Source organism: Sycon ciliatum, chromosome 5 (genome assembly GCF_964019385.1).
Source record: "Sycon ciliatum chromosome 5, ocSycCili1.1, whole genome shotgun sequence".
Classification (NCBI taxonomy): Eukaryota; Metazoa; Porifera; class Calcarea; order Leucosolenida; family Sycettidae; genus Sycon; species Sycon ciliatum.
In genome coordinates, this window is record NC_088647.1 from 17,339,728 (window position 1) to 17,356,753 (window position 17,026).

General features: G+C 47.8%; 1 protein-coding gene across 1 annotated transcript in view; it reads right to left on the reverse strand.

Annotated features, from left to right (window-relative positions):
* LOC135817867 (sister chromatid cohesion protein PDS5 homolog A-like) overlaps positions 1–17,026 on the reverse strand; it is a 57,041-nt gene that overhangs the window by 31,910 nt on the left and 8,105 nt on the right. The window contains exons 9-13 of the mRNA XM_065331149.1: positions 13,786–13,880; positions 8,271–8,377; positions 7,666–7,704; positions 3,890–4,059; positions 1,801–1,914 (exon numbers count right to left, since the gene is read on the reverse strand). Of these exons, the coding sequence (XP_065187221.1) occupies positions 1,801–1,914; positions 3,890–4,059; positions 7,666–7,704; positions 8,271–8,377; positions 13,786–13,880 (525 nt within the window). The remainder of the gene's footprint in view (positions 1–1,800; positions 1,915–3,889; positions 4,060–7,665; positions 7,705–8,270; positions 8,378–13,785; positions 13,881–17,026) is intronic.

Below are 17,026 nucleotides of genomic sequence, written 5' to 3' on the forward strand. Positions count from 1 at the left end.
AGCAGCCACCCCCCCCCCCCCCACACACACACACACCTCACGTCCAGAGTGCGCCGCCACAAGCTGGAGCTTGTCCACCTCCCGACCTCGAAGCCTCCCCAACCGTGGAGCCAGCACTTCTGCTCCGTGCTGCTTTTGCTTCTACTAGAGTACTCCTGCCATGCATGCTGTTTCGTGACCTGGATACTGTATAGCAGGACATTTTTCGTACAGAAATATTTTCGGACAAAGCTGAATTTCGACTTTTCGTACGGATTTTATTTTCGTACAGTGCTGCAGGCTAAATGTACGTGTTCGCTAGCAGTACGCATGTATAGTGTACATAATTTCACATGAAATTTTTTTAGTACGGAATTAATTTTAGTACAAAAGAGGCCGTGTACGAAATAGTACGAAAATAAAATCCGTCCGAAAATGTCCTGTTTTACAGTAGGCTGCCGACAAGACTTCCGCAACTGATCATTGCACGTCTTTCTCTTATTTTGCTTTCCTTTTCTGACTTTGCTCCTGACCTGCGCACACCTCCGACATGTTAAGTTTCCGTCACGCATTGCTCATTCCCTGGTTCGCTGTTGGTGGCCTTGCCAGCCACTGCAGTGAAGAGTTGTATCTTGCACAGGCACAAGAGGTTGTTTCTCCAGTCCTTTTTTTTCAAATTGACTGTTTGGCATTCGCAGTGAGCGGAATTCGGAGTCGCGAAAGGGAAACAGCCCGCGGACGAACTCCATGCAGGATAGAGTATTGGATGTGACCACTTGCAATGTCAGAGTGCTAAACTGGTATTGGAAGTTAAAGCACACGGATACAGCAGGGTTACATCCAAATGGCGACGGAGATGAACACAATAATGCGCTGCGTACATTGTATCAATGTTATCAATAGGGGTGAAACAAATATTCCGAATATTCGAATGTTCGTTCGATAAGCTTAACCAAACGAATATTCGTTACGACAAATACGAATACTTTCACACGGCGCTCTGCTACATCCTCTGGCGTCACTGGCTGGAAGGACTTTCGCTTTCTCTTCGTTCCTGCTGCTGTACTGATGCCGGCCGCTGTCTCTGGCACCGATTCAACGTCATCGACATTCTCCTCATCATCGCTTTGTGGCAGCGCGTTGATGTCGGAGTGATCGCTTGTTTGACCATTGGCTGAAAAATATTTCCCGGAAAAACGAGCATTTCTCAAAATGGATATCTTCATGGAATTCCGGAAGGTCAAATCTCGCAGAAAACCGGCCACATGTTGTCAATTATTAACTTATCATTGTAGAAAGCTTCGCAGTCGTAAACAAACAAATATTCGTTAACAGAAAGAATATTCGGATAGTCAATACTCGTATTTGTTTCACCCCTATTTATCAAAGGACGTCTGCACGACTTTCAAGTCCCTGAGCCTGTTGAAGGAGATGTCGGAAATACTAGTAAAATATTATAAAACCAAAAAGAAGGAAACGACAGCTGGTCCTTTGAGCTTGGTCTGAGTCATATATGCTTTGATATGGGTACATAACAAACGGCAACGAAGATGGGGTCATTGCATACTAAGTCCAGTTGCAGTATCAGTGTAGTGCAAGGGTCGCTCAACCCTGGGCTATAGTCAACGTCAGTTTCACAATGCCAGCACTGTACCAGCACATCAATGGTAGATATATCCCTCAAGTACACCCAGTTATGCGGTGTCATGCAGCAACACCCACACAGTCCCCCCCCCCCCCCCAACACACACACTCAGTCATCCCCCCCCCCCCCCCCCCCCCCACACACACACACATACACACACAGACATGGAGACTGACCGCATGGCAATATCGTCTAGGATAGTGTAGATGTTGAGCAGCAACTGAAGGCGCTGTTCATCACTCGCTGTGACCGGCACAAGATGCATGTGCAGGCTACGCTCCACACCAAGACTGCCAGCAATACAAAAACAAACACAACAGAACACAGGAACACACACAAAATCTTTCACAAATCACATCGCAGTACAGAGGCTATGGGAACGAATCATCCTTTACCGCCGCGGGTACATTATTGGTGCTTTACCGCCGCAGGTACATTATTGGTGGTTTAGCGTGTGCGCTAAGCCCTGTTAACGAACGTGGAAAATCTACCACTCATACTTAGTCTGATGATCATGCATCTGATTATGATGTCATTGCTATACATGCGCATGCGCAGCGCGCGCCACTCTCCCACGCATGCATTCCAAATCTTGCTTTAGAGAGAGAGAAGGAGAAAAGAGAGACTCCTTTGTCACTTTTGCTTTCTGACGACTTGACTGTTCACTGGTTTGTCCGTCAGTGTCAATTTCCCCTTCCCTCCCAACCCCATTCGACTGGGGATCACTATCTCTCCGTCACTGTCACCATAATTTCCTCAATAACAGTGTCAGTACAACTCTTGTCAATATACTTATATCGGGTGAGGGCAGTCTATCTCCGCAGCTGGCTCATTTCAATCACTACCGGTCGCAGCTCCTGCCCACGGCAGGCCGACCGTCTCTCGTTCACACTCTGTGTGCTCCAGGTCACAGCTCCGGCGCAGAGCAGGCCGACCTGTCTGTCTCTCTCTCACACACACTATGTGTGCACCGGGTCACAGCTCCTGCGCAGAGCAGGCCGACCTGTCTTTCTCATGCACGCCAGCTGCTCCGCCCAATATCCCTGATATGCCAACCAGAAAACAATGTGTTCTGAGCCGGGTGCATGCCTGTATGTGGAGAGTGCGTTAATGGTGCTTAGGCGGCTTTCACCTGATCCGACCGCATGCTTTTAGATCCCAGTGGCAAGAAGCAAGACTTCGAGAAAAGAGAGACAAAAAACAATTGTGTAGTCGGGGAAGTGAACTGCCTGAAAAGAGAGAAAAAATGCCAACCCACCTGGACGTTTTTTTTTCTCTTTTCAGGCAGTTCACTTTCCCAACTGATCGTTCGAATTTGAAGTTCTCCCAATCCTTTCAAAAATGTGTAGTCGTTGAAGAATCCTTTCTCCTCCTTTTTTTCGTTGTAACGCTGTAGTGCTGCCACCCACAGCCGAGTGTGTGTTCTTCTGAAAGGTGCATGGTAGTTTACATAGCTCTGCAGAGGAGAGTATGAGGAAACTGGGCAGGTCATGTCTCCTGGCTGGTGGTCACCCACACTGTAAAAACCTAAAAATTTCGGTGGAGTTTCATTTTCGGTACAGGAAATTTTTACCTAAAATAAAACGCGACCCAAATTGGATCTGGAAAATTGGTTTACTAAAAATTTCGCGCTACCGAACCGTTGAACAAGCGCCAGACGACTCTGCGGCCCAAGCGTCCAGTGGCAATGTAAAAGGTGGCAATGCAAACGCAGCACCTTCTGCTGCCATTGCCGTTGGTGCTTCTGCTACTGTCGCTGGGGCCTCCGGTACTACTGCTCCTCCTGCTGCTGCGGCAACGAAGAAAAGACGACGCTCCTCAACGGTGGGAACGGCAGCAGGATCGGAGGGTTTGCAGTGGCTGAAGAGCAAGAAGGAGGAGTCCAACGTGGAGCAAAAGCAACATGGCGACGCTATGAAACTAAAAATCGTTGAACTCGGTGGAAATTTCGAAGTTCGCGGCAACATGAGCAAACACGAGTTCTACAACATTTCTGGCAAAAATATTCGCTGTCCTGTTTGATTGGGAACTGTTGTTCTGACTGCTCCAGTGACTCTGATCTGAATGCGGATTGACCAATCAAACACGCCCCTAGTCTCTAAAAGAGATGTATGCAGGGTATACACCAATGCAGATGACGTCGTACACCAATGCAGATGACGTCATACACCGATGCAGATGACGTCATACACCAATGCAGACGGCGTCATACACCAATGCAGATGACGTCCCAGGAAACCAGGGATTCCCCCATTCCCGTCTCACCTATCCTCGGCGGTCGGCTGGTAGTAGAGCTGAAAGATCTTGTTTGGAATCCAGGCCAGGCGCTTGAGGAGCTGCTTGTCCGCCCGGTCGCCGCTCTTGTTCAAGCAGCGCAAATGCACGGTGTGGTAGATATTGGCCAGGGTGGTCATGGTGTCCAAGCGCACGGTCACCTACATACGGCCAGAGCATGCAGACGCACACAAGACAAATAAATCGAAAATACCTTGGAATAAAAACTCGGATGTTGAGCCAAATGTCTCAATATCCTTGTCAGTTGTGTTCCTCGTTGTCTGCCCGTATATTATCTCGTTATCTTGGTGGACTGGTAGTCCTAACTAGTAACAAGAGTACATGAAAACCAGAGTGTGCAGCTTGGGCCCTTTTCTGCTATGGGTGTCTGTCACGGCGGAATTCCGTGATTACATCATTTTGGCGCAGATCTGAGGCAGGAAATGGCGTAGTGCGTACAACTGAGCTGCAGTTGTGCAGAAAGAGACCAGCTTGAATCCTGCTTGTACGCACTACATCACTAAAATGATGTAATCACGGAATTCCGCCGTGACAGCAACCCATCCGAGCTGCACACTCTGGTTTTCATGTACTCTTGCTAGTAACTTATAGGTCCATCGGACGTCACATGGCCAAATTTCTGATTTCGCTTAAAGTTGGCTCCTTATATCCCCGGGTGGACATCTTTGGATGTTGAGCTTTCTGCTCCGCCGATTGCTCTCCCGAGTTCAATGTGCAAACGGAAGCATGATGAAGAGGATGACGATGACAATGCTATTCTTGGCATTTTGCCCAATGTTCCAGGATTTGGCAATCGAAAGAGGCGTTTTTGGCATGTTCTTCGCAGTCCAGGTGCGTGGAATGAGGACAGCCATCATGCACAGGAACACGATGGGAGTCGCGTGGGATGAAGCTGACTGGGAAAACGATCAGCACAAGCTTCATCTGAGAATGAGCAAAGCATCCTTTTGGGCCCTGCATGCCAAAATTGGTGGACATCTGGAAAGAGAAATAACGAACTACCGTCGCCCAGTATCTTCTGCAATGCGGCTTGCCATCACTCTGCACTGGTTGGCTCACAACATAGCGATGGCACAGCTATCCTTGACGTTCGTCATCGGAAAGTGAACCGCTGTGGCCATCACCCATGATACCGTCAATGTGTTGAAGACTGTTCTGCTCCCGAAGGTAATTAAATTTCCTACTGGCAAGAAATTGCGCAAGGTCATGAAAGGCTTCCGGACTTTGTGGCCTTCCTCGTTGCGCTGGTGCTATTGATGGAACCTTCATGCGCATCCGCCGGAAGCCCTTGATACACGGCGATGCGTAATGGTGCTACCAATGACATCCTGCAATAATTATACTTCCTGTTGTGGACAACCGTGGTCATTTCACGTACCTCAATGTTGGTCGGGCTGGCTCACTTGGCGATGCAGCCACCTTCCAAGGAACATCGTCAACAGAACATGGCTGACCCTCAAGGAACGTGGCCCGAATAACAACACAATATCAGGCACGTGCATTCATCCGTTTTTAGTCGGTGATGCTGCCTTCCCTTTTTCAAACACGATGATGAAATGCTTCGACGACTGGCATGGACCATTGGAGCCACACAAGCATACCTTCAATTTTCGCTTGATACGCACGAGAAGAGTGGTCAAGCAAGCCGTTGGTCGTCTGAAGGGCCGTTTCCGCATCCTGGATGGATGTGATCTGCGGAATCCTGTGTTTACTGCTGATGCCGCTCTCTCCAGCTGTGCCTTGCACAACTTCTGTGAAGTATGGGATTTGACAGGAGGCGAGGACTGGAGTATCAGTGATGCTGACTATGAACCAGGTCCTGGTGATGTGTTTGCCGCTGAAGCAGAGGCTACTGGACCAGTGTTACGTGAGAAGCTAGCACGCCATGTTCACATGCGCCGGCCCATATGATTCCTGCTACCTATGCTGTTGCCGAAACGGGCATTCACCGTTCGCAAATTTCTTCAACTCAGTCCCAGACCATCTGGTAAAAGGAGAGCGATCGCTCTCGCGCGCCTTCGCTCTCCTTATTTTCTTTTAGGGCGCACTTTTCGTCGCGCGCCTTGAGAATTTCGAGTGCATCCGCATCACTATGAAGTTCTGAAAACACTCGCAAGGTATTTTGTAACTCAGCTTTCCCTGAAAGGAACCGAGTAATCGAAAGGTCTATTCGCATTAGAAAGTTCTCAGCTGTCGGCTCCAACAAATCGAAAGTCGATCCGAGTGCCAATAGTGGAGTTACGGCACTCGCAAGGTATTTTACGTACCGTTGCAAATTTTCCCTTCCGCACTTGGGCGGCAATCATAATTTATTAGTATTTTAATGATTTCCCTCTGTTGCGTGACAGTCCGGGCATGCATAGACCTGTAGCTGTGTGACGCCAGGCACAGGTCTTTAGCTGTCAGCTAGCTACAGAAGAAAGGAGCGCTCTACGATGAATACGGTACTACAAAAATACCATGGATCTTAGCGAATTGTCTCAATTTCCCATTGCGTGTGTCAGTGTCTCTGATGAAGGGAAACTAAAGTTGTGGTCCGACCAGCTTTCATTTGTAGTGCGTACAGTGAATTTCCAGAACGAATTTGGCAGCTACTGTAAAAGCCATATATATAACGAAGTGCTAACTCTAACGAGTTAACGAGGAGAAAGCTGTCGTTAAAATAGAAATCGTTATACAGAAATCGATACATATACTGTCCTATTGAGCGTTGAGAATGAGTGAGAATCGTTACCTTTGGTATACGTAAACTAGTCAATTTTGGGAAATCGTTATATATGCGCCTCGTTAGAATAATGGCTTTTACAGTATTGAATCTAATTGGGGTATGGCAAGATGTTGAAAAAGCCCGTATTGTGCTCGCCTTGGATAGATAAGGCGAGCGACTTTTTTTTTTGGGGGGGGGGGGGAGGGTGGTGGGGACTGCTCTCCCACCACTCTCCTTGAGAGGATAGCGAGAGTGATTGTTCACTCTCCTGGATTTTTCTTACACGAAGGTCTGCAGTCCCAATCCACTCTCGCTTCTTCGTGTCCTTATTCATCGTAGTTTGGTGCCTTGTCTTGGCCTCAAACCAAAGCTCGGGCGACCTACGTTCTAGAGGCACCGTCCAAGAATCCACAGTCTTCCGAGAAAATCAAACTCAACTGATCGATACACAGACGCGCGGTCAAGGCGGATGGCAAAGGCAAAGTACGGAAAGCAAACTGGAGAGAAAGACACGCGATCAAAACACTTTCGGTGCATGCATGCTTTGCCCGACCCCCGAAAAACGGAAATTCCGTACCGAGCGTAAGTACCATTCTACTCGTTTAGCCAAAAATCGAAATAACCGCTCGATCTATGTCCTATCGAGTAAGTAACGAGTAATCGATTCAGAACTAGCTGAAAGTAGCTTGCAGGCCATTTTTCAGCCATTTCCATGGTAATAGTGACGTAAACAAGCGCTTTCTTCGGCTGAATGGCTGAATCGAGTCCGGTGTGACCGCGGCCTTACAGCTTGGTCCAGAGACCCTCCGCTATAGGCTCCTGTTTACAGCTTGGTCCAGAGGTCCTCCGCTGTAGGCTCTTGCTTACAGCTTGGTCCAGAGACCCTCCGCTATAGGCTCTTATGCACCGTTCTCAACAAAAAGCATGTAAGCGGATATAGACACATACACAGGCACAGAAACAGACACACACACACACACACACAGACACACACACACACAGACACACAGACACACACACACACACACGCGCGCCTCACCTTCTTGTCGAGTAGTCTCTTCTGGAGGAGTGCCCACAGCTATAGAAAGCAAGACCAAAAGAGCCAGGGAAACCATACAGACTTGAATGCAACATGATACACTGACCAACGTAAGGCAGCCACCAATGTGCTGTGAAAACTGCTACTGTAAGACCAGATATTTTAATGCCGATTAAAGTTAACGATCTCTGGATTTTCGTGGGTTAGCGAGGTGGAATTCTAACGAATTCTGTCTCGAAACCGGCAAATAACTGCACATGTACATATTGTTTTGCACATAATGACTTCAAATGTTAGCGATTCTTTCAAATTTGTCAACTCGTTACAATTAAATACTCTTTAAAATTACTGGTCTTACAGTATCACATACATGTACTCAAAGTACACAATCTGCAGACAGCATGTACTCAAAGTACACAATCTGCAGAGAGCATGTACTCAAAGTACAGATATTCTCAAACTCCATTGCATCCTGCTACTGGTATACTGATAGCAGGACGCCTTTCGTCATGAACACCACAGGGCAGTTGTAAACAGGCAAGACACACGAGCAGTGTTCATAACATGACGGCGATGTGAAGTAAACGAAAACAAGCAGGCGCTACCTTGTCCGTCATGCAGTTGATGTCCTGGAGAGCGGTCTCCTGCAGTGTCACGACAACGGTGCTCCGCACGCTTTCATCCGGGTCAAACGCAGCCTTCTCCAGCGCAGCTGCAGGTCACATAACCACGATTGGCCACGCAAAACACAAACTTAGAGCTGGTGAAGCAGAATGCAGCGGGACACGAGAAGGCAGAATACACCACGATACAATACATGGAACACAGCTTTCAAGGGTGTGAAAGCGGGAAGTTGCATAGTTCAGAAGTAATGTGTACTCCCTGTAGCCAGAGGAATCCTGTCACATGAAGTTCCCTCTGTACACGGCTGTTTCATGCATGCGCTCTGCGGCCAAAAAATATGGCGTCACAAAATTTGAATTTTTGAATTTTTGCATCGTGATCGCGTGACAGGGCCAGTTATTTAGACAGTTTATTCAATTTTTCGGTTGCCATACGGTACGTTCTCAGATCAATTTGGATCGATTCTGGCCTGCTTGCCCTAAATATTTGGACTTATTCGCTTGCCAGAGCTAGCTTGCAGCTGCCTTCTCCCAAACTCAGAACGAGCTTCCGCGATCTCCTTCAGATTCCAACGGCCTGAGAACGAGATAGATCTTGATCGTTGGCCACTTTGTTGCTATTGGGTGGACCTGTTACTGCGCCCCCGCGGTCCTGGAAAAAGAAAATTTTCTCACCCTCGCCTTCAATTTTCCCTCAATCTATGTTGTCCTGGCTGTCAGTTTCAAGCAGTTTCGAAACTTGACGTGCATCCTGGAAACTTTTCGTGCCAGTTTTGATCGAGGTCCTTTTGGCGTTTATAATCCTGATTAGGGCACGCTCACACTGCGACCATGAGCACGCGTCAATGCGTCAGCAAAACGCAGAAACGTGGCGGTCGTGCTCACACTAGGCCTCGTACATGCGTAGACGTGAAGTTGTCACACAAACTTTACGAATTGCAGTTCGTATCCAAAAGAGTTTGTGCGTTTCCTAATAAAGTTGTGGCCCGTTTTGGATGTAATTGGATGTAAAAAATTTCGCATTTTGCATGTTGGAGGAAGTGCCTCGTGGCTCGTATTCTTGAAGTCGACGAAAATAATTCATACAATATCAGGTAGGTTTGGACTCTTGAGGGGCTGCCGCTGACATCCAAGCGCTTTCGCTTTCCTGACCTCGTGGTCAGAGCAAGTGCCAGTGCAGTGGAAATTCCGGTAGTGGTTTCTTTTGTCTGTTGCCGAGATGAGAACTGTATTTTCCGATGATATGTAACTGAAATGTCTTGAGGTACGGCATTCCATCATCGCAGAAGAGTACAGAAAGATGATTTCCCAAACCGAAAAGCAAGACCAAGCTGCCATCGTATTAGTGGTGAAACGAATGTCAAAACCTACTAGTCGAATATTCTTCAGCTTAACGAACGAATGAACGAATATTCTTTTGGTAACACAGATGACATCACATGCCCTCCTCTCAGTCATTTGATGGATATTGTCAATTTATTAGGTATGACAAACGGTAGTGCCACGTAAATTATACTGCCACATAAGGCTACTTCGAAGTTCATAAATGTTATGTACAGTCAGACCTCGCTTATCCGGTCCTCGTTTATCCGGATCCCTCGCCATCCGGAAGAAAATAGTTGGTTACAAATGTACAGCATATGCCATGCTTACATACAGTATGTGTGTTCGATTATCCGGTTCCCTCGCCTATCCGGATATTTTTGTGGAAAACGGATGTGTGCGGTTAACCGAGGTCTGACTGTACACCATTGGCAGTCCAGTAAGGACATACATGTGCATGCATGCAGTACAAAGTAACAGGCAGGCTTTACGCACTGCACTGTACCGTGTTCGGCGTGCATGTATGTACAGGCACTGCATTCGAAGTGACGTAACGAATACTCGAATGTGACTTAACGAATATTCGAATGTGACAAACCGAACGAATGTTCGAATGTTCGAATATTCGTTTCACCACTACATCGTATTGAACGAGTACACTGTAGAAATTGGTCACTGACCCGATCAACTGACAACGAAGCAATTACAAAAACAAAAACAAAATTGACATCGTCCAAAAAGGGCAAAGAATGCATATATGGCGGTGCGTGCGTGCAGGACCGGTCGACCACAACTACAAAATTTTAAAAATGTGCAAATGTCGAGGATGACATCGACAACCGCCGAGTTTCATGAATCAACACACCGGAATCTCTCTGGAATATGAGAAATTGAACATACTTCAGGCCAGGTTGTACACAAATACGCTTCACGTCTACGATCATGTTGCCGCCAAGTGACATAGCAGCGCCCAGTCTGCAGCGGCCCAACCGAGTGATCAGAAGTATGATCAGCAACTGGACCATACATTGTGACTATCACGAGCCTGCCTTGGCAGGTTGTTCTGCCACTGTTCCCCTACACCAATTACAGAAGCATGTGGATGCCTGCGCATTTAGTCCGGCAGCAACATCCAGCAGACATAGTCAGCCAATACGTACAATCAGCGCCACATCCTCTGTGAGTGATGTGCTACAAGCGTCACCGTCGAAAATGTGTGGCGATGTTGCAGACCGATTAACAAGTAAGCTGGTGACCGCCAAGGCTGAAAGTGGCCAGCTTGAAGTGAAGCCTATCTGTCGGGGAAGACCTCAGATCTACCAGCGTGTCACTGCCGCAACCACATCATCCGAAGAGGCATCACTACAAACAATCCGCAGACGCTCCCTGCAATTGAGCACCGTCAACGAGACTGTCTGTGGAGATTCTGCTGGTATACGGGCACAAGAAGTGGCTGGAATAAAGTGCCTCTCCACACCGGAGCAAGAGCAGCTCCTACACGACATTGGCTTGCATCCGACAATGCCAACGTCGGGAACAGCGCTGGCTATAAAGGCAGACTTATCTCTGTCCTATAGAAAATTCAGGATGCTGAGGACATGGCTGCGGTCACTTGGCGTACAGCTGGAGTCAGAAAAGAAGATGCGCGCATTCATCGCCACGCAGATGCCAGCATATACACTGCAGAACATACCAATGACGAGGCGAAACGGTGAGCTCAGAATGGCAGCCATGGTATACTTTCCAGATTTAATCGCTTTAGTTCTATATTTTCTTGACAAGCTGCATGGTGCTGAAGCCCTGACATGGTCAAGCAGCATTCCTCAGTCAGAAGTCTGGATCAAGATCGGTGGTGATCATGGTGGTGGAACGTTCAAGTTGAGCTTCCAGGTAAGCGGGTGATAATAAACTTGCTAGACGTGTATATGCTGCAGCGCTGCTTGCTATAGACTATACTAAGAAGTGCAGCTAGATTAGTGCATTGAATTAGTGACAAAATGAGATGAATGCTTATCGAAAATTGGGCATGCACGAGATAATAATCATACCATCTAACGCACAGTGTCTTCTTTTTCTACTGCACAGGTGGCAAACGTACTGCATCCGAACACTGTCAAGAACACCATACCGATTTGCGTATTCGATGAGAAAGACACACCGGGAAACCTCTACAGTGCTCTCAGTATGTACCAACAACAAGTCCGTGACCTGATGGCAACGCAGTGGAAGGGGAAGAAGCTGCGAGTGTTCCTTTTTGGAGACTACGAGTTCCAATGCCATGTTTCGGTCTGTCTGGCCCCAGTGGTGTTCGACCTTGCATCCATTGCCACTGTATGAAGCGCTCGATGGACCTACACCCCAGCAGTGGACCAGAGGATGAGACAACAGCTAGGTCCCTGGAAACATTGGCAGCGGATCACCAGCGCTACACCACTGATGGCTCTCGCCTCAGCAGGGCGAAGCTATTCAATAAAGTCATTCGGGCCCACCATCCTGCCAATCCCAGTAGCCGACGCTGTAATACCAGCCCTCCACTTGGACCTCGGCATATTTGTGTGGATATATGCGCTCTTGGAAAAGGAACTGCACCAGCTCGATCTGAAGCTAGCGGCGCACTGCGCTCCAGCATCTAGCGACGGTGACGGGTTCACTCGGCTAACCACACTTCACCAGGAGCTGCAGACGGCAAGCACGAGCCTTGAAGAGACCGAGCAAGAATGCACCACGTACCAGCACCAACTTCAATTCCTGACGATCTCGGTGCAGAATCAGCAGGTCGATGACAATGACGGTCGATGGCAAGCACGTGTTGAGCAGCTTCAAGTTGGTTTCACGCTGATAACGGCAAAGCGAGACAAGCGTGTAGAGGTGGCTCGCCTAACATCTGACATAGAAAAGCTGAGCGGCTGTAAAGACATGCATGGTCCATGCCAGCAGTCTTTGGATCCTGTTCTGCAGGCCAACAAAATCCAGAGTCAGGTGTATCATGGTGGAGCGTTCAATGGCAATCACATCTGTGTCGCCATGACACCCGCTGTTGTAACTGCCATTACACAAGCTCCTGTGGCCATCATCTCAGCCAGACAGCCCAGTCTGCTTGCAGACGCACAAGCCATCGCGGAGCGCCATGGCAAATTGATCACTATGTATGCTGATTGCAGCAGCATTTTCAGCAAGTCATTGGCAGTCGACGACGATGCTCTCACCAAACTGGAGGCTTGCATCAAAACGTTCCTTGCTGCTTGCAGGACCGATATCGTGGCCCGAGGCTTGGCGCATGTAACACCGAAGCTACACCTGCTTGAGCACCATATGTTGCCCATGATGCGTCGTCTCGGTGTCGGCATTGGCTTGCTTGGGGAACACGGAGCAGAAAGTATCCATTCTGCGTTGAACAATTACGAGAAGGACTTCAAAATATCCCCGTCGCGAGTCAGCGTCTGAAGACCGTCGCTGATCAGCATCTGCTCTCCTGCGTTATGGAAATGAGTAATCTTCGTCCCCAACGCAGTACCAGGAAGAGAAAAGCACTAGCACTAGAGGAGTAGTGCACCACCAGGTGAGAACAAGTAGAATACTTTGTGAAACAATTATTTTATCGTGATTAGAAAAGTGGAATTATTTTAGTGCGCCTGGCGTTGAAAATCGAAGCGATGCCTGAATACCACGGTTTCACCCATATACTTCGTAAATCTGATCGTATCAAAACATATTCGAGCGGGTTTACAAAACCTCGCTGAAAACCAGCTTAGATGGCGCCATATTGTTAGGTGGCACGCGCGTACCAGCCGTGTGTAGATCAAGTAATGACAGGTTCTACTGTAAACCAGCTGTACTGGTACCTGGACCCACCAACCAAACTACTTTTAGAAGTACAGTGCGGCCTAATGAAGTCCGATCGCGCGAGTCAAATTTGCACCCTGCACCCAGCTGTACACATCCCAGTGTTTGCAGGTCTAAGGTTGCGCAGCGTCCGGCATAGCATTGACTCACTTGATGTGATTTCATTGAGCAGCACTCTGCATGTAATGGTAGCTGCCACCCACCCACACCCACACTGTTGTACGTGCACTTGTTCCTTGCCAGTAACTGTTCACGTGGGTGCCCCGGAAGAGGGGAGCAAGACTTAGAAGGAATCAAGCTGGACATACACAGATGCACATGCACACGGTACCTTCAGTCTCGTGCGCCAGTGACGGATGGTAGACAAGGAAGTACTTGCTGAACTGAACGCAAATGCAGCGGATTGCGGGTACAATATCGCGGAACCTAAACAGGTGAGCACGCGCGCGCGCGCGCGCGTGCACACACACACACACACACACACACACACACACACATGCACACACACACACACACACACACACACACACACACACACACACACACACACACACACACACACACACACACACACACACACACACACACACACACACACACACACACACACACACACACACACACATGCAGTCAGTAACAAGAAGCCAACCTGAAAAGCCACTGGCATGCGAGGAGATTGATCATCTCCGGTACAGTGCTAGTATCAATCCACATTCTTCAGCAGACAACCTGCAATATTAAAGGGGAAGTTAAGGCAAAAATTAAAATTTCACCAGTTGTAGTCTTCGGGGTGCTGAGTCGAATGGTCGTGGTCCGAGGAAGCTGAGACGCTCCCTTCCTACTTGAATCCCAATCGAACTCGCGCACTTCCACCGAAACTGGGTGACTGCGCCCTACTAGATGGGGATTTGTATGCAAAATGTCACTACAAGCGCCATTTCGTTCTTATAAAAGCACGGATGACCGCGATTGGCCCATATGTTGTAGTCTTTTGGACGCTGAGTCGACTGGTTTTGGTCCGAAAAGGCTGCGATGCAGCGTTCCTCCTTTATTCCCAATCGAACACGGTTGAAGAAGCGGTCACGTGCTCCTGCGTACACCAGTCACCTGGTCACCGTGCCTGCAGGGTACAACTTACTAGCCTGTTTGACCTTTTTTGGGTGCAGTCCTGTCACTCGAGTTGAACTCGAGTTGAACCTTGGTGTGAAAGTTGTCACCTGCTGGCGTGGTGACCAGGTGATTTGGGCACCCAGGACCACGTGACCGCTTCTTCAACCATGTTCGATTGGGAATAAAGGAGGAACGCTGCATCGCAGCCTTTTCGGACCAAACCAGTCGACTCAGCGTCCAAAAGACTACAACATATGGGCCAATCGCGGTGATCCGTGCTTTTATAAGAACGAAATGGCGCTTTTAGTGACATTTTGCATACAAATCCCCATCTAGTAGGGCGCAGTCACCCAGTTTCGGTGGAAGTGCGCGAGTTCGATTGGGATTCAAGTAGGAAGGGAGCGTCTCAGCTTCCTCGGACCAAGACCATTCGACTCAGCACCCCGAAGACTACAACTGGTGAAATTTTAATTTTTGCCTTAACTTCCCCTTTAATAGTGGTAGTAGATTTTTTCTTGTGACCAATCTACCACTACTAATCTGCAATAGAAAGAAGCTCTGTCAAGCAATGGCTGGGGTTTCTACTTTCTCAGCGTGATGGGCACTCCCAACACTTGATTATTTTCATTGCAGCATTCGGATTTTGAAAAATTCAGTTTCTTAGGACACAGTGAAGAAGGCATTCGGAAATCCGATCAGGCCTTTCGCGCAATTACTCTTCATAATTGGTACGCAAATGATGAGCATATGATAAGCAAACAAGTCTCTATGTCTAGCTGTCTAGGCGGTTAGAGTAGTGACAGATTGGCACCTTGGAGGGCGGGAGTGGCGCTGGCTACATAGTGGAACCAGACTGTATACATCATGACGTTATCAGGACAACAACACTTCTGCCGTGCAAAAACAGTGACAACTTTCACACACGCACTTCTTGTGTACACAGCTTGGGTCTCAGCTTAGCAATGTGCACTGCCTCTCAGCACAGCCAGGTGAGATTTGCTGCGCGCTCGCGCTTGAATATTGAAGTGAGTGGATCAGGCAAGCTGGTGACAAAATCAGCTGACTGGTTCTTGCCAAATCTGTCAGGCTGTCATTGTCACTATTGTCAGATGGTTCATTCATACAGCTACAGTACTAGCGTGCAGTGCTGCTACGTAGTTGGAGACTTTTCTCCTGGGCGCTGGGTCGCGCGATCCTCCAGACGCTGAATCAATCACTCAATGCACAACGTGGTTGCAAAGAATCACCTTGCCGTGTGCCAGGTGCTGGGGTATACGAGTTTATCTTCCTGACACAAAAATTCGGTTCAGTTGTTTCTAATCACAAATGCGGAATTGTTTGCACAATCTGCTTCGATTCCGGCTTGGATTTGGAGATTTTAAAAACCTTAGCGATATCATAGCGCATTAGCAAATGTCCACTATTCATACAGATTTGAGCCAGGTTCGGCGAAGAAATAAACAGAGAAACAGTGCCTCTATCGTGCTCTCAATGATATAACTTGTGTCCATGACTTTTAAAAGATACTGTAAGACACTGAAAGAACCTGTATACCTGAGTAGAAGGGAGATGCTGTATACCTGAGTAGAAGGGAGATGCTGTATACCTGAGTAGAAGGGAGATGCTGTATACCTGAGTAGAAGGGAGATGCTGTATACTTGAGTAGAAGGGAGATGCTGTATACCTGATTATCGCCTTCTTAGTATTTGACCCCACTAATTTCCCTGATACCTAAGCGGTCAAATATATCGCGTATTTGACTGCTTAGTCAAATACACGATTCGCGTATTTGACTGCTTAGTCAAATACACGATATATTTGACTACTTATATTTGACTCCTTAGAATTTCTTGGACTTAGAAATTTTCTCTCCAACTTAGAAAAAGAAATTTTTGAAGAAAGCAGAAACACACAAGATGGGATTTGAACCCACAACCATGTGAATCTCAGTCACTCTTCCTTACCACCCAGCCACTGTGCTACCAATGCTGAACCTAGTTTAAGGGGGCTCAGTACTTCTGCGCGCGCATCGAAATCTGGGCATGATTTTATGCAAAATTTCGCGTTTGAAAACATTTTGTCCGCGGCTGGAGAAAGTTTTTTTGCGAGAAATAGTCGTGTTCAAAAGTTTATTTTGCGAGAATTCAAAGAAACTGCAGTCCTTGAACAGTTTGAACGTTTTGTGTTTTCCATTTTGGTTTGCTGGATGTCGGCGATCGATGGAGCTATGGAGCTTCGTGTCAAGTACTTGTAGTTATCAATAGGCACGGCCGTTTTCGTGGGCGCTCAGGAACAAAGCGTGTTCAATCTTCTTCAGGTCGTGTAGTTCTAACTTCCAGCTCAGATATGCCCTTTTCTCAGTCTCGCCTGCCAGTGAAGACAAGTAAACCTGCAAGATTGTCCAGAGCCCAGCTACCAGTGATACATGTATTTAGTCTCAGAACGCAGGTAAGTGACATGCT